The following is a 26,319-nucleotide window of genomic DNA, read 5'->3' on the forward strand; positions in this document are numbered from 1 at the left end:
ATCATACGAGAGATTTTTCAGTGCCGAGCGAATATCCCATATGGTTTTCGTTCAGCGCATCTGAACCGTCTGATACACTTTTGGACTGTTCAGATTGAAACTCTCTCCCTCCTCTCACCCCAACACTTTCTCTCTCCTTTTCTCTTTCCAAATCTAAGCCGTTCAAAAATAAAATGGACGGCTCGGATGCGTGAGCTGGCACCACGTGATATCTGCTCGACACTGAAATTTTTTTCCCATTATACAGTGCTTTTCGTTTGGCCAAACAACTTCCAGGGTAGGGACTGTTTGGATGGAGGAGAGAAACCGTGAATAACTTATTGACGACTCCGCGCATTTTCAGCCGTCCATTTCGACAATCTCAAAACACATTTGAACGCTTGCAGCGTCGTAAATTATTTTCACGGCTCTGAAAAAAAGTTTTTCTCATGGATGGAGCTCTTTGTCATGTTGTTTTCAGAAGATGCATGGGACCCAAGCAAATGACAAGTCGCCCAATTTTGTGTTTTTTCCCCTACCAAATACTACTACTTATAATTGACTGTCAAACCTCCCTCTCAGCACATCTCAACCCCATATTCTAGCCATTGGCATCCTATGTAGAACATTCTATATTGTCGTAATCGCTTAAATTTATTGATGCCATTGCCAGTTGTAGTTTTTAAGAGAAAATTATATGTACATGTATGTGTATATCTCTATTATAAAACAGAAGAGTGTGGGGACAAGTTGTTAGAACGGCTTAGATTCATTTGATCCAAAGGCTGTAATGCATCCTCCCACTTCCCGATTAAGTGCCCATGATTTTCACTTAAATCACACAACTGTCATTCCCTTTTGACCGGAATGCTTAGTGCCGTAGGCACGGGCTAACACTAGTACATCTATATAATAAAACAGAGCTGTGTTTGAATTCAATAGACAACCAACGCTCTAGATTTATCCCCTCTTTCTGCATAAATCTCTGCCCTCCATTCTATATTCTTTTTTTAGTCTTAAATGTTTCCCTGATATAGAATTAGATGAATCAGTAATGAGGTATGATTTTGATTTAATTTTATTTCCTTTTCCAAAACCTAATTTTGTTCCCTTCTCCTTTTGGTTCAAAATTTGAAACCTTCTCTCTCTCTCTCTCTCTCTCTCTCTCTCTCTCTCTCTAAACCGTGGTTCAAAAATTGAGAGGTCCTTTACCTCTTCAGTTAGGGTTTTTTGTTCACATTTTTGCAACATGAATATGAGTTCATCCAACAACGTCAATGGCAACAAAGTTCTATTCTTCCGGTGCTCCCGTTTGGGTCTTTCTGTTCAGGTCTTTTTTTTTAATCGCATCAAAACTCGATTACGTAGGGATTATTTCTAAATTAATTTATGATGTTTGAGTTTTTTTTGCAGCAGGTTTACCTAACAAGTTTATAGGAAAATTGAGGTACACTTAAAGTTTTTGTTTACATTTATCCATTCGCGTGCTTATGAATTTTTACTATATTGAAGGTAGACGATTAGTTTGGTGAGATTTTTTATTTCTTCTAAATCTGCTTTTTTATTTTTTGAATGTAGACAAAAAAAAAAAACACATCTTTGATAAAAAGACGTGATCGCTATGTGTGATACAAAGCCTTGGTGAAGAACTCATACTGGCTGTCTAAACATTTAAGTTCTTGATTATGTAGCAATAGCTCTATTTCCTTTCTAATTTTATCTTTCGCAATTTTAATTGGAGTATAGCCAGTGGTCTTCTTCCGTAATTTTATCTTTGTTAAGATTAAACTTAACAAAGGGTTTGTTTGTTTGGTTATTTTATTGGAGACTTGATAAGTGTACTCGCATGTGATTTTTAATATAAAAGGCATCTTTGATGAATTTCTCATAATAAGAGTGTTTTGCAAAACTTAGTGATGTTCAAAAAAGGGAGGGGAGGCTGATCTAATGAATATGGTTTTTTCCCTCTGTGGTAATTCCAATCAGCTACTTTCTTCCTTCTTCTTTTTCAAAACAGAAATGAGAGAGAGTAAAGGGTTTACAGGGTCCGGCAAGGTCACAGGATCGGAGGTGGAATGGATGTGTATCCCAATTTTTACCAACCAAACAGGTAATTCAAGTAGACTAATAATTAATTTCGGGGTGGGGGCTAAAAGTATATGGAATTTGCTGTGATATCTGTGCTAAAAATGAAACCTCTTTTTTTTGTGGGCATAAAAAAGTGTTCGTTAAAATCATGGAAAAAAGTAGCCAGACTGGGTACTGAAAAGGGCAAGTCAAACATCTAAAATCGGACTATGATTGGAACGAAGCCTCTCAAATCCAAATTAGAAATCGGATGATTCATCTTTAAAGTAGGATATTTAGAGCAACAAGATCTATTTGTGCCTTAAAAATGTGTGAAATTATGCCGAATATTCAATGAAAGCATTAGACAACTATCAGTGGGCAATTAGGTGAGAATCAATTTGAAATTTCTGAAGTCAAACAAACAACGTGTTTTTGTTCTAAATACATATTACCTCTCTAGGTGCAATCCCACTTTATTTTTTGATTTATGTTTGTGAACTCTCACTGTGATGAATCACTAAATTTATGTTTGTTTTGGTATACAAGGTTCTAAAAAGAACGGAGTTGAAGTAAAGCTACAACTGAATGCTTTGTGTCTCCTGGAACCTCTCATTGGGAATGAGAGATGAAAAGAATTTTCATATGCCAATATTTCTTATCATTTTATTCTGCTTCCTCTAATACTTCTTTCGTTTGGTAAGTTGTGGGGTGGACATTGTTGAATATAAGTTATATACTAAATGAACTTAGAAATAAGACATCTTTGGTTTCACTGGTTTTGTAAAATGTACTCCTTAGTATTTTTAAAAAACCTGCTGGTTCCCCACCCCCAAAACCCACGCCCCCCCTCCCCCCTCTCTCTCTTTTTTGAAAATGAAGAGTTGGCCTTCGGAAAAGCATCCACAAATCCTCCGTAGGGTTTTATCCCCTTCAAACCACGTTTAGGAACTGCCTATTGCAACTCCAAGAGATCTCCAATTGTAACTCCAATTTTTTCATTAGCATTTGTCTTCAACAACCATTACCAGTGAAACCCAATCCAGATGTATATACCGAAAACTTATCTTTAAACAAGGTATGTGAGATATTTTTATGTTTATGTTATGTAATCACTATTATAGTGCACTGCATTTTATTGATATAGTTTCGTTTTGTCGCCAACTAATTAAACATTATGTTTTTTCATAGCAAGGCCCTCTATAATGGGTGCCATATGAAAGGCCATGAATTAATTAGTGTACTGCAGTAGGAGGGATATTTTATTGATCATGGCTTTGGTGAAATAAACAGATTTGGCAACTAACTTTAGAGGATTTGTCAGAGAAATGCTTCCTAATGTAGGTATTGAGACGACTCAGTTTGAAATCATAGTTCGTATTAATTCGAAATTTAATTTTGTTTTGTGCCCACATCTTGCTTAGGATTTTGGAACTCTTTTAAATACAAAGTGATTGGAGTGTACATTAAGACTGAATTGTTTTGGTCTTGAGATTCTATATTTCCTTACATGGCTTTCAGCATTAATTTTGTAGTTTGACCGAAGACTCCATTGTATTACGGTAAGTTAATTAGGTAGAGATGTTCCTTATTATATTACATTTACATTCAGTCATGACTTCGAAGTTTTAATATCATACATGAATTTATTTTACAAATGGTTTTTTTTGGTGTAAGAGAAATCATATGGCTGAGGTTTTGGTGGTCTAATAAGGATTAGCTTTTGGTGGTATGATACCGTTTAGAACCTTTTTGTTTTGAATTTGCTTGCCTTCATATTTTATACATTTAGTTGGAATATAATGACCAAAATGCTTTGCCAGCTGTGTTTTCCATTGCCACGCCATAGTACGCCAAAAGTGCCAAAACACCTTTTCATAGGCATTTATGTACATACTGGCTCAAATTTGCTTGGCTTAGCTTAATCTATGAAGTGACGAGTTGTGGATGGAGTGAAACTCATTGCTTGAAACTAATACTATGGTAAACATAATTTTTTTGTCTCATTAGATTCATTACCAACATGATCTCTATTCCAGTTTCTTATGGGAATTCCAATTCTAATTGAAGATTGTGTCTTTGTTGCTTTTTTGATGTTGCGTCAAATTAATATGCGGTAGGACAAATAAAATATTTATTTTGATAATATTCTTAGTTTTGTTAATTTCTTTTTATTAGGTTATGAAGCAGGGGTTGGTGTTGTAGATGGGAGAAACTGCATGAGAGAGCTATGGAGGTGGGCAGGTGCATAAGGATCACATGCAATGGGTTTCAGTTTTCATGCAGAAATATTGTAAGATGTGAGGTCCTCCTGCTATTACTAGAGGGAGATGAGAATAGAGGATTTGATTATGGTAAGAAGTGGAAAGAGATACGAATGGGTTGAAGTGGCTTAAAACGGGTGAGAATCTAAAGGAGGATTCGAATGTAAGTCATGATAAATTGGGGTTTGAAATTTATTACGGTTGATTGTGTTTTAATAGGTTAGAGGACGAAGATGGGTCTCTCACTGGTGTTGTGTCTGGTTTTGTAATTGCTATTGTATACGATTTGTTGAATGTGCAATCACATTACGTTTAAGCTAAGATGACATTGCTTGTAGTTAATTTCACTTCAAGTGTGAGTGTGACTGACTCTCGATGGAGCTGTTGAATTTTAGATTAGTCGAAGCGGTCCCCACTAATTAAAAATCGATTTGTGTTGGGGTCAAGTTATAAGGGTGTGTGTCCATAGGCACGATTTTGCTGAAGAGTAACGACACTAAAAGCCAATTCCCATGCCGCATTCTTTCAGCCGTGCCTTCAGGCACGGGCATGTGCTAGTACATATACATGAGAGAGAGAGAGAGAGAGAGAGAGAGAGAGAGAGAGAGAGATGTCTCGGCATCATTGACATGTTCTTCAATTGCATAAGCAAGCCCACCAAACCAGTCCCCAAAGAACAATAGCAAATGGGAAAATCTGTTCCAAGAACTATAAACAACAAAACGTGAAAAAGAAAATTTTCTTGGCAGGGTACAACAAAAATATTACAATGAGTCAAGAGAGAACAGATAGAACCTTTTTTTTTTTTTGTCTCTCTGTAGAATCTATGTTTTAAATCCTGAGTAATAAGGAAAAATTTGTCGACAATAGCATCTTAAATTCCTAAAATGGTCCTTATCTGATCGGGAGGATGCCTAGCCAAGGACTTGGGATCCGGGTACTGATTCTCCGGATCCATGATCGCCTTGTAAATAAGTTCATAAGCTTCAGCCAAAGATTTAGCCACTTGGGTACAAGTTTCGGACCGCAACTGTGGTACCTGAATCTGCTCAAACTCCGGCAGAGAACTTTCGCTTCCTAAAATAAGGCCAAAGAAAGCCTTCAAACACTCTGAAAGGGCGGATGGAGACGTTTCCTCTCTCTCTGCCAATGGGATTTTCTCCTGACCGTTCAATGAGTTGAGGAAGCGCGGCATCTTGTTCAACAAATCACATCTTCTAAGAATGGCGTCGACTTCTTTGTCCACAAGACCGTTCATCTGGTTATCAATCATTGTTCCGAGTTTTTTCACATACTCGGATGCAACTTCATGTCGGAGTAGGGGTTGTTGGATGGCACACAAGCAGTTGATGAGGAAAATCTTGGAGGGTGTTTCATTAGTCTGCAGGGAGGGACCCACAATACATCAGGTTATAAAGACTACAAAGCAATGAACAAAAATGCGCGTAGGATCAATATTCAACATTACTTCTTGTTTCATTGTTGCAATACGTCACTTTGTTTTGTCTAGTCATTTTTGCAATACATGGATCACATTGTCTTTGGATAACACAGAAATGCACATCAAGACATGAATCAAAGATTGCTATTGCAGTTATAATCGAACATACGAATTAATCACAACAAAAAATCAAGCAACTACACCAACATTTCATCCAACAAAGATCACGACGAGACTCCAAATATCACGTTGAGGGAAACAAGCTAAAAAGAAAGCATTAATTCTAAACTAGCTAAGAAAGGGAGGGAAAGAGAGAAAGTGGGAGTTGGATTACCCGTGAGGGGCTTGGAATATTGCAGAACTTTAGCATCATATAAAAAGGGATAAGAGACAAAGTTTACCAACTCGGGGAACCGACGAATTTTCTTAATGAAAAAAACAAAGATAACTTGGGGTTCAAAAGTAAATTAATTTGTTAGGACGGGTTCAGTCATAGAACCATATGTAATTTGCAATATGCAATATGCATCACATGCTAGCTAGACCAGCAATCAACTTGTTTTACAGTAAACACATAAGAAATCTTAAATCTGACACCTCCCAAAGCAGCAGACAGCCCAAAGTAAAATAAGTTCCAACAAAAGCAGTAAGAAACCAAAAGCCTAGACGGGAGATAAAGAAAGAATGAAGGCACAAACAAGAGCAAACCTGAGATGTAGCTGCCGAGCCGTTGTTCGACAAAATTGCATCAACAGAGGATTTAGTCAATTGGCCTGGGTCAGAACTTGTTCTACTTCTTCTAGACAACTGAATGGCTCCTTTGGACTTGTGTGCCTCTGCTGCTTGTTCACACATCTGGAACAATAAGAAACGTGTAATGATAGCACATACGATCACAGCCCATATTCAGCTGAACAAAGAAAGCACATGTGCCTAGTAGACTTTGTTAGTAGTTACTCCCCCCGTCCCAAAATGGATGTCAATTTTTGATATTCGTGCAAATTTCAATTCCTTATATCTTTCAATATAGATCTCCAAAAATATGCAATATGGATTTTGTTTGATAGTTTTTAATTAGTTCTATTATACAAAGTTTTCAAACTCATATAAAACATAATAGATTGAAAGATAATAAAAATGAAAAATGGCACGACCATCAAAAATTGACATCCTTTTTGGGGCGGAGTATGTTATTATGGCTTAAGCCTTAAACTCAAGCTAATGCGCCAAAAATAGTGTGACTACTCCAACCAACAGCTTTGAAACATGACCTTATCTCAAAGTCTATAAAGAAACCATGACCGGATTTCTCAATATCCCATTGGACACTGTACCTGTGCTACGATATGTCAAAGACATGATTACTCAAGTGGACTCTGAAAAAATCCATTTGAAAGGGTTGTCAGGTCATGATGCAAAGACTATCCTAATCCTAATTCTAAAAGGGGTGTTTGTAATCCACGATTGTAATGTGACAATATCGGGTGCCCACGTGTGTTGTTTTTAAAAACTGCTCCAAAAGAAATCTGGGACAATGTATACCAGGTCCCAGCATGCAAAGCTTAAAAGCCAGAAAACGTTTCCCTTCCACCATTCATCAGAGAGCTAGGTCTCTAATTGCAAACCTATCAAACATCCTTCTATATTAATTGAGAGTCTGAGACTTGAGACACAGAAAACACAAAGAATGGATTGGGCAGCGATTCCATTAAGTAACTAGTGTAAAAAATGTTTTACTGCTGTTGGTGGAAATAATAACCTCAGGCATTTTGCAATAAGTTGGGCTTCCTTACAGCAATCAAACAATTTCTCAACTTCCAGCCAATAACACGGTATGTGAAACATTATTACGGTGGATGTGAATTTCCTTTTATCAAGTATATACAATCTAGTAGTAATAAGCTAAAAACACTTCTGATACAGCCCACGTTTGAACCTTGTAGCATTGGACTACTAGGAGTAGGTTCATGAAGTGAAGGGAAAAGATCAACAAAAAGTGTGGAATAAAATACCTGAATAATAGGATCAAGTAAGGCAGCTATCACCGGATCAAAGACAGGCTTCTTTCCTGATGCAGGAACCATCATGCTGTCATGATTCTGAATGATTTCAAGCAACACCGACACTCCTTCCCTCACTGCTGGTGGAGGAGAAAGATCAACCGAAACAAGTGGAGGATATCGTAAAAGCTTCTCTCCTCGAGTCTTCAGAATGTCGAAGAATGTTTTCTGAGCTGCATCCTTCAGTGCCCAAAGGGTGTTACAAAGGGCTGTTTCTCTCCCCAACAAATCTGATATCTGTACAAAACAAAGAGTTAAACAAGAAAACAAATGCTTACAAGACAAGTAATTCATTCCATCAGTGAATTATCTTTCAACTTACAGTATAACTATAAAACTCCAGGGTGTAGGTGAGTTTGTATGATATCATGATACTGGGCTGTGACTGCAAAACTTGTTCAACTCTAACTTTAAATGGTCGGCAAACTCCTTCAAAGATCCTGTCTAGAACAAACATCAAGTCAGTTTCTGTCTTTCCTGATTCGGTCTCTAAGGTTTTGGAGAATCGGCGTGCAGTCGGGCCAGTATCAACCACAGCATCCGGATCTAACAACACAAGGACAAGTTCTCTTTCAGATGCCAAGGCCTGCAAGTAAAGCAAAAAACACATTTTGCTAAAATGTAACAAGAAATTTTAAATAACTAAAACAATTCCACCTTTCAAAACATTGAAGATAGAAATGAGGGGGACAAATAGAGGACAGGGTTCACACCTGATGTAGCCACCCAAGCATGTCACCAACATAACGTAACGGATCATGAGCATGCACTTCAATGGGTCTAGGCAGTCCTCCAGGTCCTCCACGAGTAAGAGCACTTATAAACCTTCTAAATAAAGCGTTATGCCTCATATTTGCAACCTTCATGGTAAAAATGGATGAGCATAGAGTGTTAGGTAACACCATAGGTTATGTGTACAACTGAGGTACTCAACATTTACAGCTTCCATAATAGAACTACCTCTTCTGCGCAATACTTGAAAAGGACAGGCCTTTCCTTGAGGCAGCGAACTGCCATTTTCAAAAGTTCATTGACTTCTGGGTTATCAGTGTCACCGAGTCTCCTACATTCTGCCTGAACCCACCTAGATGAAGACAGAAGAGATTAGATAAAAGGTAATTCGTGCAAACCACATAACGAAATTGAACCAATTTGCCAAACTTAAATGGGTGTATCCAGAAAAAAGGGAGTAAAGAAGAAGTGAACAACTATTCAGCTTGATACAGAAATACACTTGTCATTATAAAATCACCAAAATACAATTGACTTAAAAAATTCAAGGTAACAGAAATACAAAAAAGAAGAGAGCTTTCCTTTTATGCTGTAGGTTAAAGTTTCTCTCTCTCTCTCTCTCTCTCTCTCTCTCTCTCTCTCTCTCTCAAGGTAACAGAAATACAAAAAAGAAGAGAGCTTTCCTTTTATGCTGTAGGTTAAAGTTTCTCTCCCTCTCCCTCTCCCTCTCTCTCTCTCTCTCTACTATTCAGCTTGACACAGAAATACACTTGTCATTATAAATCACCAAAATACAATTGACTTAAAAAATTCAAGGTAACAGAAATACAAAAAAGAAGAGAGCTTTCCTTTTATGCTGTAGGTTAAAGTTTCTCTCTCTCTCTCTCTCTCTCTCTCTCTCTCTCTCTAAAAGAATAAAATAGGTTCAGTTGAATCAGCACTTGGCTAGGCAAGTTACCCTCTCATAAGATTGTACTTACTACGACTTCTCATTTTTCTTATCATCCTACTTTCTTGGGTCTTCGGTGCGGTGGCCCCTAGTCTTGTACCTTTTCTAAGATTTTGTGGGTTCTCTTCGTATGTAGGTGCCTTCTGTAATTTGAGGCCTTTCGTTGTGTTTGGTTTCTAAAGCAGGTGACATTGCATAGATGCCTTATCTATGGACAACTCATCAATTGTATATCAAAGCAAACATATAGACACTACATGCATGAAAAGAAAGAACGAGAAAGGAAGAAGCGAAAGTGTCTTTGTACCGATATACGACTATAAACACTCAAGTTACACTCTCTATCAATTCAAGCTTCTAAGATGTTAGCTTGTTGACATGGTATGGAGTAGACTTCCAAAACATTTGAACCCAAATAAGTCCCAACTAATTGCATTGATAAATAAGCAGGTTCCTTTTTACAGTTCACCAACAAAACAGAGCCCGAGTGGCAGCTAGACAAGAAAAGTTAAAAGATGCAAATTTTGAAAACTGGTTGGTTTTAAACCAACCCACGTGGAGTTGGGCAGATGGGAAACTTGCACAAGATAGATTTTAGCCTTACTTTAGTCATTAATTTATGCTTATTTAGGTTAGGGTTTCAATGTGTTTAGTTTCAAAAACCTTCTCCAAATAATCTACAGGTCAATGGTATTTTTCAGAACAACACAGTAGCAAGCCATGCAATGGATACCAGTGCAAATGGATAGCAACTATTTTAAGATTCCATTCATCAATAGAAGCTCACCTGCACAGGCGCTCATAGGCTCCTTCTTGGTACACAGCCATCATGTCCATGAGTTCCAAACCTGCACGCTGAGAAGGCCCCTCAGGTGAATTCCATGTAATATTTCCAGCTAAGAGGGAACAACAAAGAAAGAAAGATCTCCACCCAACAAAAGTCGAAGATCATCAACCAACGGTAAAAGGCTTTCTAACCGATGAACTCAGCTACGGCTGAAATCAATGGTGAACGAAGACTGCTTGCAGAAAAGGGGTGCAACTAGAATACAACGATAGCTTCATTCTAATAATCAGCTGGAAAAGGAAAGGTTCTCTTCTCTCAGGCCTCATGTACCATGACAAGAAGTGCAATTAGTCTTAAAACTAATTTACGAAAAGATGATAATTTCGAAAGTTTGGTAAGGGTCTCCCTGTGTCTGTCTCTCTCTCCTACCCTCCCCCTTCTCTCTCTCCCTCCCTCTCCCCATACCAAGACAGTCATCGATTCAGGGTTCCCCAAAAATAGAACATATAAATCTAAAGCTATAAACTCTCCAGTAGATCACAATGAAGCTTCATATGCTTCGAGTGGAAAAGTGGAAGTGAAGTTGTGAATGAGGGACATTAAGGTTCTTAATGAGCTTATTACAAAAACTATATAATGGTGATACGTATGCTGTTGGCTCTTCAAGCAAAAACAAGAAGAGAACTAGCCTCAAATAATGATATATTGATCTTCTCAAGTGTGTCAAATACATGCTAGTAACTGACCTGCATGAGAAGATGGTACGTGAGACAAACTATACTTGTCATCCAATCTTATTCAAAAACAATAATGCTATAAGGACCGACCACATATACCGACGATGTACCGCTCTGAGCTGGACCATGGGGGCCCACTCCTACACATACTCTGACACTCTCTCCTCTCTTTACAGATTTGGGCTAAAAGTACTGGCGGGTAAAATTTTGAAGAAAATTTAAATTCAATTTTTTTGGGTTTTTAGGATCAGAAGACCCACGAATTGGTTTTGCTTCCAAAAAGTTTCTCTCCCATCTCAGAAATGTTTCTCTCTCCTCATTCCCAGAAACCACTCTCTCTCTCTCTCTCTCTCTCTCTCATCTTCTTCAACGCCACTGTTGCCCACCCCCACCACGCTCAACGCCCTCTCCCCCATGTCACCGACACCGGTCCGGTGTAACCATTGCCGCCATCCCACCGTCACCGCTGGTCTCTATCACAGATCTAAGATTCAAAGTCGGGAAGGCACACTGGATTTGAATCAAGCATCGCTTGTCCAAAGCTCGAATCTTGGTCAAGTTTCTGAATGGTGGCCTTGTGCATGTCCAGATAGAAGTGCAGAAGAAGCCTAAGATTTATGAAGTACTTTTTGTAGATAATATAAAATCACAAATGTAGTACTTTTACTTGGTGATGGGGCGAAACCCATTTTTTGGTGTGAGGTGAATTTTGAATTGATGCACAAAAATTGAAACCATTGATCAAGGTTATTGTTCCACTTGCAGGCTGTTTCTGATTCTTTTGTAATTTTTATATTTCATCACCCCCATGGTATTGGATTAGTCTTATCCCAAGAACAAACAAGTGATAATAAAAAACAGAAAAGAAAAAGAGATTTGCTAAATAGATTCATGTTGTATTGTTCAATGCTATATGCCTATGGACTCATCATGAATTGGCTGTGTTCTTACTTATGTGGATTATGGTCAGCAGCTAATGCCATGCTGTCTTCAAAACATCTATCTTCTCTGGAGTAAGTGCTCTGTTTTTTTGCATTCCGTTCAAATTCTTAATGCTTGGTAGTTGGTAGTGTTTTTGTTCCGAATAATTTTTAACATCGTGGTGGTGGTTTGTATTGGCAAATGAGCCCTGTTTTCTTATCCCAACTAAAGAGGGTTCTCTATTTCTTTCAATATTGACTTTGCATCCAAAGGCAGTGCGTATTTGCAAGTTATTTAGCCATAATCCATTCACCATATCTCTAAGGTGTGTCAGGATAATATTTTCATCAAATAAGAAAAACCACATCTCTCTTCATTAAAATAAGAAAAAAAGGAACACCACATCTTTATCACGGTTATGTGTGGACAATATATTATTCGTTTGGTGTACAGGAATGCCCCTACACATTTACATGAAGAAAATGAATTCATAACTTTCTTAAAATTCTAAACCATAAAACAGCGACGGAGGGCCGGTGGGAGGTAGGTAGCGACAGAAAGAGACGGGCAATGACAGTGGGAAGGCGAGAGATAGGCCACGATGGGAGAGAAGCGCAACAGTGGAACGGCGAGATACCGGCGGTGACGGTGGGACGGTGGACGGCGGTGATGGTTACGAACTTACGATCGGACCGGCTTCGTTGACGCGGGGGAGAGGGCGTTGAACGTGGTGGGGGTGGTCGACAGTGGCGTTGAAGAAGAGAGAGAGAGAGAGAGAGAGAGAGAGAGAGAGAGAGAGAGAGAGAGAGAGGTGTTTCTGGGAATGAGGAGAAACATTTCTGAGATGGGAGAGACTTTTGGGAGCAAAACCAATTCGTGGGTCTATAATCAAACCCAAAAAATTGAATTTGAATTTTCCTCAAAATTTTACCCGCCAATACTTTCGGCCCAAATCTGTAAAGAGAGGAGAGAGTGTCAGAGTGTGTGGAAGTGGGCCCCCCATAGTCCAGCTCAGAGCGGTACATGGTCGGTATGTGTGGTCGGTCCTTATAGCATTATTGATTCAAAAAACAAGTATGCATACTATGATTACTACAAGTGAGATAGCCAAGTGAAGATCTCAGCACATGTATTTCATCAACCAAAATCAGATGAATAAAAAAAAAATAAAGCAAAAGGCAGGAAGCAGAAACAAGATGAGAAATCATTAAACAACACCCCTCACAAGCTTAAATTAAAAAGAAAAAAAATGCTGTTGGGATGACAACACGAGATTACCTGATGATGGGTCCGGAGCAATACTTTGCAGTTGGCATGAATTTCTTGGACATGAGAAAGAGCCTTAAAGAAATTTTCATTCAGGTCTTCCTCCCTTAGAGCATTTATCTATACAGAGAATATTCCATTAGCATTTATACATGCAGTAAGCACCTATATTGTTAAAGAATCATATCCATACCTCTTCATTAGAAAGCTGATAATCACGAAGGAAGCAAGAGACAATCTCCTGTCTTTGTGTAGTAATTTCAAGTTCCTGTTTTAGCCTCTCTGTTGTACTGATTATATCTCCCGTTGTAGCATTACAACTGTTCAAAGCCTTTGCAATCCTGCAGTTACAAACTTGAATGATTTCAAATTGCTACCTAAAATATAAAACAAGTGCCTTTATACAGAATTTCAAGGTAGTGGCAAGAGCTCAAAAGAAAGATATGCTATAATGTTACTCCACCCAACATCCCCTCCTCCCAAGTCCCATCCAATAAGAATTAGGGAATGTACAATTGAACCACAAACCCTTTGCAAGGCAAGTAAGTCATTACAGAGGTACAATTGAACCACCCAACATCCCCTTCTCCCAGTCTCATCCAATAAGAATCAGGGAATGTACAATTGAACCAAAAACCCTTCGCAAGGCAAGTGAGTCACATTTAATCAAGTTATTACAAACCGGATTAAATGTGACTCCTCCCAACATCCCCTTCTCCCAAGTCCCATCCAATAAGAATCAGGGAATGTACAATTGAACCACAACCCTTTTGCAAGGCAAGTAAGTCATTACAGAGGTAAAATCAACTAGAATGGTTAACAGAAGAAAAGGCCAAAGAAACTAAAGGGAAAATGCAGAGTAAGAGGGAAAGAGAAAGTTTGATGCTAATGGAACTATAACCACCTCAACTTCCTGCAAACTTGTAAAAAATCACCCTGATTCATCAATATCACCTGAGTACCCTGCAAGCATACATCAATACTGACCTTGTTTTTCAATACCCTAACGCTAAGAAGCATGGACATAGACATGAAACGATACTGACACGTCGCATAAAGTATATATTTTGCATTATACAGGTACCTCGTAAATATATAAAGATCAAAAACATCATTTTTATCAATTAAGATAAACCCATCAATAGTAGTACTACTATGAAGAAAAAAGGTCACCCTATAAGTATTCATGAACTAAATATCTATGGAAAGTTTGACTCTGAACCAAGTATTAAAAATTACATTTTCACCTCGTAATGCCCTTAACCTGCCCCAAGAGTGTCCCAACGTATCTGAGTAACAAAGATATAATAAAAAAAGTGGATATGCATTTAGGAATGTTTGACATGTGTCCAAAGAGACTCGTGCCACATCTGTGTTGGACACGCGTCAGAGACAGATACTTGAGGCTGGTAAACGTGTTTGTGCTTCTTATACACTTCTAGTTTGAGAGTCAATGTACAACCCTGGTATGTGAGTTGAGTTTTGTTCACCCTCCACTTAAGAGGGTGAACATTATCCTCTTTCTATTGGTTGAAATGGTATGGATCCCACCACAAAATGATGTCATGCTTACCAAAAAGTGTATTGCATAGTAAGCATGACATCACTTTGTGGTGGGATCCACAGCATTCCAACCAATAGGAAGGAGGGTAATGTTCACCCTATGTTAAGGAGGGTGAACAAAATTGCACTCCTGGTATGTGACGTTCGGCGAGATGTACATGTTACATAGAACAACATTTCCCGACCTCTGATCCTGATAGTTCAAAAATGGATCAACATACTTCAAATTCTCCGAAATTCTACTATACCCAGACAAATCCTAATGATTCTGCTTCTCCCAAGACCAAAATCCAAGAACACGTTAAAGGTTCTAGTAGCCATGACCTAGTTGTATTCCTAACATAAGTGAAGGAAAAGAGCACTTGTATCATCCAGTTTCATAGTGGTCATCAGGGGGCATTTCAACTAAAGATTTTGGACTACAAGTTATTTTATTTTGCCATGTTGTTCACACTAACCCACAACTTCTTATTCTTCATTTTTCCCTCTATTTTTTCACTATATTTTCCCCATTCACCCACCCATATATCATCTACAACTTACAGGTTAGTGGAAACAACTTGACATTTTTCAACAACAAGAAGCTGTCCATAACTTATTGGCTAGCGGAAACGCTCACACTTTGTTTGGTTGTCATCTTTGAGATAAATTTTTAAGATAAAAAAGTTCTATAGGTTTGCGTATTTTTTCGTCTGTAGTCATTTTTTTTTTTTTAACATTTTAACAAACTCTTTTACTTCTTGAATAGAGGTATGCTATATACATCCAAAAACTAAAAACTAAGTAAAAGTTTTGATAAAAAATCACTAAAGACGAAAAAACACGGATGATGAAAAAGTAAATTTTTTTGAAGAGAATATTTTTGAGTGAAGTACCAAAGAAAGTGTCAGTGTTCTAAAAGACAGCTGCCTAGACCAACTAGTCCCCGCCAAGTTACTAGGCAGTGGTCCAGTGCCTAAATTAGGCATTACCCGCCAAGGCACGAGGTGGTGGTCCAACGCCTAGAGTAGGCAGCCAACTAGTCGGCGTCAAGGCGCCCCTTTTCCGCCCGAGCAGCACATAGCGTTTTTAAGACCATTAGTGATCATTCTGTATAACATTGCGGTATTTAGATAGTACGGCAACCAAACCATCCAAAATGAACTAAACACACAATACGGCATTGCACAAGAAAACATAAAAGTCGAGACAATAAATATCAACACAATTCAAGAGAAATGAAGCCACAAAAAAAAAAGAAAAAAGAAAAAAAAAGAATGAGAGAGAGATCATGATCCTACTTGTCACAGCAATCGGCCAGCGCATTGACCTCCTCCTCAACCCGATCCAGAGCCTACAACCAAAACACCACACGAATCAAAATCATTTCCTAGAGTGAGATGGAGAGTTTTAGAGAGAGAATTCGGGTGAAACCTGTTGGGCGGCGTTGGAGGCGAGGAGGAACTCGTGGTTGATGGAGAGGGATCGCTTCTCGATGGTCGATCGGAGGTTTCGTCGGGCGTGGGGGTTGTTGTCGGTGTAGAACGAGGATAGAGTGTTGAGCGACGCCAGCAGATCAGGCGTGTCCGTCCTCGTCTCCAGCACCTTCTTCAGCTTCCGGGACAAACCTGGCGCTAGTGCTGTCCCCATTATTATACCCCCCGTATATGCACGTATACTATATATATACACACGCAGAGAGAATGCAATGAAAAGCAGCTGAATTCTCGATTTCTGCCTCTTCTTCTTCGATCTGATTCTGATCTCTCTCTCTCTCTCTCTCTCTCTCTCTCTCTCTCTCTCTCTCTCTCTCCTACTGTACACACACGCAGAGAGAATGCACTGAAATCAGCTGAATTCTAGATCTCTGCCTCTACTTCTTCTGCCTCTCTCTCTCTCTCTCTCTCTCTCTCTCCTCTCTTGTTCTGCTGCAACTGCAAGTATGCAAAAGAAACCGGCGAGCGGGTCTGTGTGGGCCTGTCTGAGATGGCCCAATTGGGTTCTTATGACCCAATCCAGTTTTGGATCAATTAAGTTCCAACCAGGACTGCTCTCCATTGCCCAAAAAACCTTCAAAGATGGGCTTTTATGTATAAAACTTGTGGAAGAGAGGAGGGGCTCCGTTTGTTTGGATGTAAAATATTTTTGAGTAAAATGTTTTACACATTTCTGTTGTTTGGCTAGAAAAAGAATGGGAAAAATATTTCTAGGTAAGATATTTTACACCATCGGTGTGAAAATATTTCTCTAGTTTTGGTCGCAAGTCATTTTTGCATTTCACTTTCAATGGTCTAACATTTTCCAAAACGGCATATTTCTTTCCCTTCTTTTCCCAAATCATATTAGATCCATAATGAAAGAGGAGGAGAAGAGAGAGAAAATGCTTACTTGATTAAAATATTTCAGAACCTACAATTTGTCATTGTTTTTTTTTTTTTAAAAAATTCATTTGCCAACCAAATATCGGAACATAAAAATTTAAAGTTCGTTTTCTAAAAAAAATATTTTACATGAAAACATTTACATTATAAAACATTTTACATTGAAACAAATGGAGCCGAAAAGAAAAATTAAAAAAAAATTCTCTCATGTATAGTTTTGTTTGGTTTGGAGATAAAGAGGAGAGAATCTAAAAGGTTTTAGTATAGTGCACAGTATAATTTTCCTTCCATTTTCCTCTTATTTTTCTCTCATTTTCTTTTCTTTCCCCAAGGTTATTTAAAAAAAAAAGAAGAAATTAAATAAAAAAAGTACAATTAGTGTTATTTTTTAAGGGCGGAAGAAAATTTTCATTTATCAAAAGCATAAAAAGTGAAATAAGTACAATTACAATTACTAACACATTTTTTTTAACAAAGATGTTTTTTTTTTTTTTTTGTCTTTGGTTTTAAATGTTTGGTCCACCGGACCTGAAGTTGGTCTACACACCATTAGGCACGTGAGAGTAACAGCTTCACTTAAAAAGCTAACAAGGGTTTTTGTCTCCTGGCAAGAAGCAGCCGAAGAAGTGGTGAGAGAGAAGGGAAAAAAAGAGAAACAGAGTGTGCATGTGTGTGTTCGGTGGAGGAAGGAAAGCTCCAAGTACAGTCTTGTTCTACAAATCTCGGCAACTGCTACGTGAGTTTTCGGGGCCGATTTGTTCATGTTTTTAGCTCTCTGTTTCAGCTGATATTAAAGGGTTTTGGTTCATCATATTGGTGAGATCTTTCCACTATCTTGTTGTTATTGGTTGAATACATTTAGGGTGTTTGTGAGATCCTAGAATATCTTTGGAAACCTACTTGTAAATCTTTCTATCTTGTTGTTATTGGTTGAACATTTAGGGTGTTTGTGAGAACATTTAGGGTGTTTGTGAGATCCTAGAATCTCTTTGGAAACCTACTTGTAAATCTTTGGTGATGGTGGAAATTGCTTTCTCTCTCGTGCATGTACCAAAGTTTGAGGAACTACGTATATTGGTTGTTCTCTTTGTGCCTTGTTTATTGCGTGTTTAATTTTTCCGATTACACTTCCATTTGCGTGTGAGATTGTTTAGGGGGAAAAATACAAACACAAATAATTGCTCGAGCAATTTTTGACTATTTTGGGCAAAAATTCTTTTAAAAAATATCTACATAAAGAGGGGGCTAGTAAACTTTCATAATACTGTAATATTCTTAGTCCACCTTCTGACTATTATGGCTGAGATGTGTCGCCCTTCTCAGTAATGTTCTGGTTATATCAAACGGCCTAGTAGTATTTTGATGTTTATGCTAGTTTAGTTCGTGGGTTTCCCGATGCGATTTTTTGGGTGTTTTTATCACGGTACTTATAGACTTATCTTTGTTGATTTTTGGCATATCGCTCATCATTGCTACTTTTTCTTTTTTGATGCATGTTGATTAGTTGGTCCATGCCTTTCTTATGATCTTGGTTCCTTAGATTGCTTGGTATTGTATTGGTTTTCATTGTGTAAGGGGCCGAAATATCCGAAGGGGTCACAAGGTCCAGAAAGGGAGAATGAGGGTTCACACGCTGTTTGACCCATCATCTAAGCTATGTCAGTTCACCTGTAAATATCTTCGGAACCACGAATACTTCACCGAACGTTACAAGCTTTACCCGAACATACCACACTTGAGTTCGCTCGGTGTCTCATCAATCGCACGGGTGGGAACATCCGCTTGTTCGGCTAGGTTTTTCTTCGGTATGGACATCCTACGCTCGGATAATTCGTATGGCGGAAGTGGGTCCCGCCGAGCTTAGACGATTGTGGAACCTTCCATAAATATCTACTGATAAGTAAGTTGTCTTTTCTGATATTCGAAGTGACATCTCTGGATGATGTGACCTTTCTGACATCAACCCATGTGGCTCTGAAAGACTAGGAAAGTGGTGTTCATTAAATGGCCCTGCTACAAGGCGCCAACCGAGCAGAACGTGACACGTGGAAAGTATGACCAGCTTGTTCAGCACTCCACCTCTTTGCCTATAAATAGAAGAGCAACACCACTAAGAAGGGGGCCTGGAGGAGAACAAGAAAAAGGAAAACAACAACATTCTTCTCTCTTCCAAGATATTTTCTGATTAAACTTCTTCTCCCCTTCTCCACCTACTGACTAGTTCGTCGGAGCTTCTTCCCGGAGGAACAACCCCCTCCGGTTCTGCAGGTACATCGAGATTGGCGCCATTTCACATGCAGATAGCTACACAAGAAGGATCACAAAGAAACCACGCCCCCACAATTGGCGACTCTGCTGGGGAATAGAATAATTATTGACTTAAAGTTCTGGGGTGTTCTTCGAGTTCTTCGTGTTCCTAACACCAGTTGAGGGCTTGAAACGATCTTCTGCTCAAGCTGCCTGTTCCTCGAGTCTCAACAGAACAAATGGCTCAACGTATTTCACCTCCGGGTCCAGAAAATTTTACCCTTGGGTTGGAGGGCTATGGGTCTATCGGCCTTGAGCCTCGTCCCACGGCTCGGACGGTTCCCCATGTGGCCCGGCAGCTAACTTTTCCGCCAACCGAGTTGGATTTAGCCTTAGCCGAACAGAAGCGTCAGGCGGCGGTTATTGCCATGCTACAACAACGGCTGGAGGAACGGGACGGAGGGGTGACTACAACTCCCGAGCTCGGACACCAAGCCGAGCCTAGTCAGCCGAACAAACATCGCAAACGAAGCAGACCTTCTCATCCAGCCCAAACAGCCGAACCCGTAGTATCCAAGCAGCAAACTGTATTTGAACGTCTTGACAAAGGAGATCCAAGACCTCGTTTGGCAAGCGTTATTCGTACCGAGAACTCACGATCCTCGGCTACGGGCTCCACTGCTGGCACCAATAAAGGGGGTGCATTAGCTCGAGCACAATTTCGTTCCGAGCGACAGATGAATCCAAGAAGTGGGAAAAGGCCCATGGATTTAAATAATCCACCTCGGCGCGCACGAACCAGCAGCAACAGGGAATATTCGGTTCGATCACGACACGACTCTGAACGCCATGAAGAAAGGCGTTCGGTTAACTCTGGCAGTCGCCACCGAACGGACAGCAAAGGAAATCATTCGGAACACGATAATACGATCGTTTTGTACGATCAGTTCACGGGCTTACCAACCGTATACCAACCCGTCAACCCAGGTTTTCAGACTCGCCATGCTCGCTTGATGGGATCGAGAGTAACGGTGCACGAGCCTTCGGTTTCAGCCACTCGGCAGCTGAAGGGGAAAGAGGAGCACGGCCGGCATCATCGACGTGAACGGAGAAAAACTCCTGAACCGCCAGCGAAACTTCCTCTCCCTATTGTCATGCCAACTCCAGTTCAAGAAGATAATTCGAAGCTCGGGAAGGCAAAAGCTTCCCCCTTCGTGGACTCAATTCAACAGGAGCGGCCCCCGGACAGGTTTGTCATGCCGAAGCTTAAAACGTTACGAGGCAAAGGAGGACGCAGTCGCGTTCGTTTGTCGCTTTCGACAGACTATGAGCCTCCACAACTTTTCTGACGCTCTTATGTGTAAGATCTTCCCACTCACTCTCAGCGAGCCGATCATGTTGTGGTACAACCAGTTGAAACCCAAATCCATCTCTTGCTTCAACGAGCTGGAGTTGGAATTCAGTAAATGCTTTGTAACCAGCAACATACAACTGAAGACACTATCTATGCTGGTGAACATGCGGAGAGGTGCCAGTGAAACCTTACGGCTTTATACCAAGCGATATTGGGAAGTCTACAATCTTATTCCTGACTGTGATCAAGGAGTTGCGGCGGAATCTTTTATGAACGGCTTGGATCCGACCTCGGCCATGTTCCGTGACCTGTCACGTAATCCACCTAAGACGATGGAAGAGCTCATGGCCATAATCGAAAAAGATTGCGTCCATGAAGAAGCAATGGCCGAGCGAAATCCGCCAAAGGCTTCGGAGCCCCCAAAAACCTCTGGACCGAAGAAGCAAGTTTCAAACGTTCGCCAGGGGCAAGGGGGCCAAGGCGGCTCAAGCCAACCAACCACAAAGCCGACCAACGGCGGCCGACCTCCGCAACACCCTCGGCCACAACCTTGGCAGCAAACCAAACGAGAGCCACGGCCAGACGAGTACATTGCTGAGCATACGGTATTCACTGAACCAATTTACAAGCTCCTTAACATCATTGGCAAATTGCCATTTTTTGTTTGGCCAACTGTACTCTTAGGCACCGTCGGGAGCGGACCAGGGATGTGCACGTACCATAAGGAACGTGGCCATTATACTACGCAATGCCCACCTTTTAAAAGGTATCTAGAGGAACTGGCAGCGGCTGGGCATCTAAATCAATGGATCGACGTTCGGCGGAACCCGCTCCCGCCGCCTCCTCCTCTCATCGGCAATCTCGTAAGTGTAATACAGGGATTGGTTTCCGAAGGGAGGGTGGCCGAGCTTCATTTAGAAATTGACAGGGCCGTCTTCTCTCAATCCGTCTGCAACATCGGCACTTCTGGCAAACGAAAGTGGGAGGATCCGAGCTTCAACAGCGATATTACTTTTTCATCCGACGACTTGAAAGGGGTCCAACTCCCTCATACAGATGCCCTCGTCGTTACTATTGCTATTGAAAAATCAACCGTACAGCGAGTATTGATAGACCAGGGAAGCTCGGCGGACATGATGTTTTACTCAACATTCCTGAGCCTCGGATTATCTCCCGCTCAGCTTTGGACAGCATCAACTCCACTTGTAAGCTTCACTGGAGCCCCGGTTTGGCCGCTCGGCCTGGCCACTCTTCCTGTGCGGGCGGGATCACGTGTTCTCCAAATTGAATTCGTGGTGGTCGCTTCTCCGAGTCCATACAACGTCATCCTCGGCCGAACCTGGTTGCATGAAATGAAGGCAGTCGCCTCCACCTATCACCAGGTGGTCAAATTTATTGGATGGAATGGGCGTCAGGAGAGCCTACGAGGAGACCAAATCCAATCGAAGAGATGCTACATCAGCACTGTAACGACCAAACAGAGCTGTATGGAAGTACAATGTGTGGCCGCCACTCCCACTCCATTGATTGAAGATATTGGAGTGCCGGCCGAACAAAGGTCGGCTGAAGAACTAATACGTTTTTCCATTCCGGGGGGCTAAGGAAGATATTTTTTGATTGGGAATTCATTAAGCGTAACCCAGCGTGAGGAGATGTACGACTTTTTGATACGAAACATAGAAGTTTTTGCTTGGACTCCACGAGACATGCCAGGCGTAGACCCATCGTTCGCGATGCATTCATTAAATGTCGATCCAAATAGGCGGCCGGTGGTGCAGTAAGTTCGACGCTCATCAGCCGCTCATACCGAAGCTGTAATAACCGAAGTGAATCAACTGTTGGACGCTGGCGTCATTCGGGAAGTGCTATATCCCACCTGGCTTGCCAATCCAGTGGTTGTCCCGAAGAAAAATGGGAAATTAAGGGTATGCATCGATTACACGAACCTCAATGATGCCTGTCCTATGGATCGATTTCCCCTTCCTCGAATCGAGCAAATGGTAGATGCAACAGCAGGATGCGAACGTTTGAGCTTTATGGATGCGTACCGGGGCTATCACCAAATAGCCTTGGACCCGGAAGATCAAGAGAAGACGGCCTTTATTTCTCCTCGGGGCACTTACTGCTGCAAGGTCGTGCCGTTCGGCCTGAAGAATGCTGGTGCGACCTTCCAACGCTCAATCACAAAGATGTTTCCTGGAATGCTCGGCAAAAAAGTAGAAGCTTATATCGATGATCTGGTTTGCAGAAGTAGGTTCGCTCAGGACCACCTTCGGGACTTAGGAGAAGTCTTTGCTATTTTGAAACAACGAAAGCTTCGTCTTAATGCCGAAAAATGTGCGTTTGGCGTAAGCTCGGGAAAATTTCTTGGTTACATGGTACGCCACCGAGGGATCGAGGCTGATCCAGCACAAATCCTGGCCGTACAAAATCTCCGAGCTCCCACTACTATCAAAGAAGTGCAACGACTTACAGGGATGGTGGCTGCTTTGAACCGATTCATTCGACGTTCGGGAGACCTTTGCCGTCCATTTTTCCGAGCGATCACCACCAGCCGACACAGATTCATATGGACCGAAGAATGTGAGCAGGCTTTGAAGTCTTTGAAGCAATACCTGTCTCACGCTCCCTTGCTCGTCAAGCCCCTACCCGATGAAGATCTATATCTTTACCTTGCTGTTTCCGACCACGCAACGAGTGCGGTTCTTGTTCGAAGAGAGGGGATGGAGCATCAACCGATCTTCTATTCCAGTAAAACGATGACGGATTCTCAGACGAGGTATCTGCCTATGGAAAAGTTGGCATTGGCTCTCGTTTCTGCTAAAACGAGCCTCTTGCCTTACTTTCAATCCCATAGGATTGTGGTCCTCACTGAGTTTCCTCTCAAAGCTGTTCTTCGGAAGACGGATACGTCGAGCCGAATCCTGAAGTTCTCTCAAGATTTGGCCAACTTCAACATCCAATTCGAGCCTCGGACAGCAATCAGAGGGCAGGTCCTGGCCGACTTCTTTGCCGAACTCACTCCCGGCTTACAAGACGAGGCCAATGCCTTGGCAACAGCCGCTGAAGAAGCTCGGATTCAGGAAGCAGAGGTTTTGGAAGGGCCGTCCAACTGCCCTGCCGAACCACTACGTGCTCGATATTCCCTCGGACGCAAGAAACCCAAACGACAATGGAAGCTCTTCTCCGGCGACGCTTGGCGACTGACAGTCGATGGAGCTTCTAATGTTCATGGAGCTAGTGCAGGCATCGTCCTTGTGTCACCCGACGGGACTGTTCATGAAAGCGTGGTTTCGATTGGGTACACGGCGACGAACAATGAGGCGGAATATGAAGCTCTAATTGCAGGCCTCCAACTTGCTCTTCGGCTGGATGCGGATTCGGTTCATGTCTTTTGTGACTCTCAGCTCATTGTGGGGCATTTAAACGATGATTATCAAGCCAAAGATCAACGTATGAATGCTTACGTGAGCCACGTCTTAGATTTGTTCGGAAGATTTGGACGCGTAGAAGTGGAATGGATTGCTCGGGAGCATAAGGCCCATGCTCACGCCCTTGCAGGTCTTGCTTCAGTCTACAATACCTCGGGCAGTCGCACTATCACCTTCAACGAGGTCCCCAAACCAAGCTTCGAAAAGCCATGTGAACAGGTTATGGCCATCACCCTCGGTCCAAGCCAGCTGGATTCTGTGGTTGTTTACCTGAAGAACCAGATCCTACCGACGAACAAGCGCGAAGCGTACAAAATCCGTTGCCGAGCTGCCAACTTTTTCCTGGGACCGAACGACAATCTCTACCGGCGAACTTTCACTGGCCCCGATCTGCGTGTCGTCCACGACGATCTTGTGCCAACCGTTCTGGAGGAACTTCATTCGGGTAGCTGTGGGGCTCACTCAGGAGGACGGTCCCTTGCACAGCGTGCCCTGACATAAGGCTATTGGTGGCCGAAGATGGTCAAGCAATCCGAAGAATACGTGAAGCTCTGTGTTCGGTGTCAAAAGCAAGCATCTCTCATCCACCAGCCTGCATTTCCCCTTAAAATGATCACCAGTCCGTGGCCGTTCGCGGTTTGGGCTTTTGACATAGTTGGCAAAATGCCGAAGGCGCCTGGAGGATTTAAGTATATGCTCACTGCCACAGATTTGTTCACCAAGTGGGTAGAAGCTTCCCCCATGATCAAGACCACCGCCGGGGACGTGGAGCGCTTTATTTGGAAGCACATCATCTCAAGGTTCGGCGTACCGTACGCCATCCTTTCTGATAATGGCTCCCAATTTGTTGTCTCTGCTCTCAAAGCTTTTTATGCGAAGCGCCACATCACCATCCATAATTCCTCGGTGGCCTATCCACAAGGTAATGGCCAAGCCGAAGCATCAAACAAGACTATCACTCGGGGGCTGAAGCGCCGTTTGGACCGGAAGCTCGGTAAATGGGTGGAAGAGCTTCCACACGTCTTGTGGGCCTATCGAACAACACCTCGGCGGTCCACCGGCCGTAGTCCGTTTGCTATGGCCTACGGTATGGAGGCTGTCCTCCCTTTATCTACTATGATCCCTACGGCCCGCACGGAGAATTTTAACCCTGTAGATAACAATGCTCTTGTGGGCGCCGAGTTAGATTTAGCCGAAGAACTACGTGATAATGCTAACCTTCGGCACGCCACGTACCAGCAAGAAGTTGCAAGGGGCTACAACCGCAATGTTCGTGCTCGACCATTCAACGTCGGGGACTTAGTCCTTCGGATGGTTACCGAAGCGTCAAAGTTGACCAAGTTGAAGGATCCCTATGAAGGCCCTTACCGAGTGGTAGAGAAGATCGGGCATGGTGTCTACAAGCTTGCTGAGATGGATGGAACGCCAATCGCTAATCCATGGAATGCCCAAAAGCTTAGGAAATTCCATGGCTAGTATTGGCCTCTTTTGTATTTACATTTTTGTTTGGCCCATGCGCTTTTTTGAGCATCATGTACTTAATACAAATTCGTCTTCACTATTCCGCTTTATTTTTATACATGGGGTATTTCATCTAGCTCCGGTTACATCGTTTGTTCGGGTGAAACTCTCGAAGCCCATGATAATTCGTTTGTTCGGGTGAAACTCTCGAAGCCCATGATAATTCGTTTGTTCGGGTGAAACTCTCGAAGCCCATGATAATTCGTTTGTTCGGGTGAAACTCTCTTTGTTCGGGTGAAACTCTCGAAGCCCATGATAATTCGTTTGTTCGGGTGAAACTCTCGAAGCCCATGATAATTTGTTTGTTCGGGTGAAACTCTCGAAGCCCATGATAATTTGTTTGTTCGGGCGAAATGCTCGAAGCCCATGATACTTTGTTTGTTCGGATGACAATCCCGAAACCCATGATAACTCGTTTGGCTTAGTTTACCCCTCCTACTGCCTTATTCTATTCCCCCAGTCATACAATAGGGCAGGGGGCTACTATATGGGTAAACCTGAGTTCATCCCTTAGTAACTTCAAAATCACATATTCAGTCCTTCCGAATAAACAGACTTTGAAAATTTATGAGTTATGATGTACCTACCGAATAAAAAGACTTGGCAAATATTTGTATGTGTGGAAACAACATCCATACCG

At 41.6% G+C, this 26,319-nt stretch overlaps 3 protein-coding genes across 5 annotated transcripts; 2 read left to right on the plus strand and 1 right to left on the minus strand.

Annotated features, from left to right (window-relative positions):
• Window positions 1-4,923: 4,923 nt before the first annotated feature.
• On the minus strand, window positions 4,924-16,691 carry LOC131308563 (conserved oligomeric Golgi complex subunit 6). 3 transcript variants are annotated; one of them, XM_058335506.1, is made up of 12 exons: window positions 16,568-16,686; window positions 16,180-16,535; window positions 16,047-16,099; window positions 13,397-13,544; window positions 13,216-13,323; window positions 10,280-10,347; window positions 8,772-8,895; window positions 8,525-8,671; window positions 8,134-8,397; window positions 7,764-8,048; window positions 6,460-6,606; window positions 4,924-5,691 (listed from the first exon to the last, which is right to left on the minus strand). In XM_058335506.1, exons 2-12 carry the CDS (start codon window positions 16,393-16,395, stop codon window positions 5,185-5,187), a joined length of 2,067 nt encoding a protein of 688 aa, XP_058191489.1. In that variant the 5' UTR covers window positions 16,396-16,535; window positions 16,568-16,686; the 3' UTR covers window positions 4,924-5,184. The 3 variants fall into 3 exon arrangements, with proteins under 3 accessions (XP_058191489.1, XP_058191490.1, XP_058191488.1); XM_058335507.1 differs by having other exon boundaries at window positions 16,180-16,531; window positions 16,568-16,643; XM_058335505.1 differs by having other exon boundaries at window positions 16,180-16,691.
• Window positions 16,692-20,729: 4,038 nt separating this feature from the next.
• LOC131306936 (uncharacterized) lies at window positions 20,730-22,681 on the plus strand. The gene is made up of 2 exons (XM_058333367.1): window positions 20,730-22,109; window positions 22,490-22,681. The coding sequence occupies exons 1-2, from the start codon at window positions 20,730-20,732 to the stop codon at window positions 22,679-22,681; spliced, it is 1,572 nt and encodes a 523-aa protein (XP_058189350.1).
• Window positions 22,682-22,724: 43 nt separating this feature from the next.
• LOC131306937 (uncharacterized) lies at window positions 22,725-24,659 on the plus strand. Its single transcript, XM_058333368.1, has 2 exons — window positions 22,725-23,478; window positions 23,617-24,659. Exons 1-2 carry the CDS (start codon window positions 22,725-22,727, stop codon window positions 24,657-24,659), a joined length of 1,797 nt encoding a protein of 598 aa, XP_058189351.1.
• The last annotated feature ends 1,660 nt before the right edge of the window (window positions 24,660-26,319 follow it).

This window comes from Rhododendron vialii, chromosome 11a, assembly GCF_030253575.1.
Source record: "Rhododendron vialii isolate Sample 1 chromosome 11a, ASM3025357v1".
In the NCBI taxonomy this organism is placed as follows: Eukaryota; Viridiplantae; Streptophyta; class Magnoliopsida; order Ericales; family Ericaceae; genus Rhododendron; species Rhododendron vialii.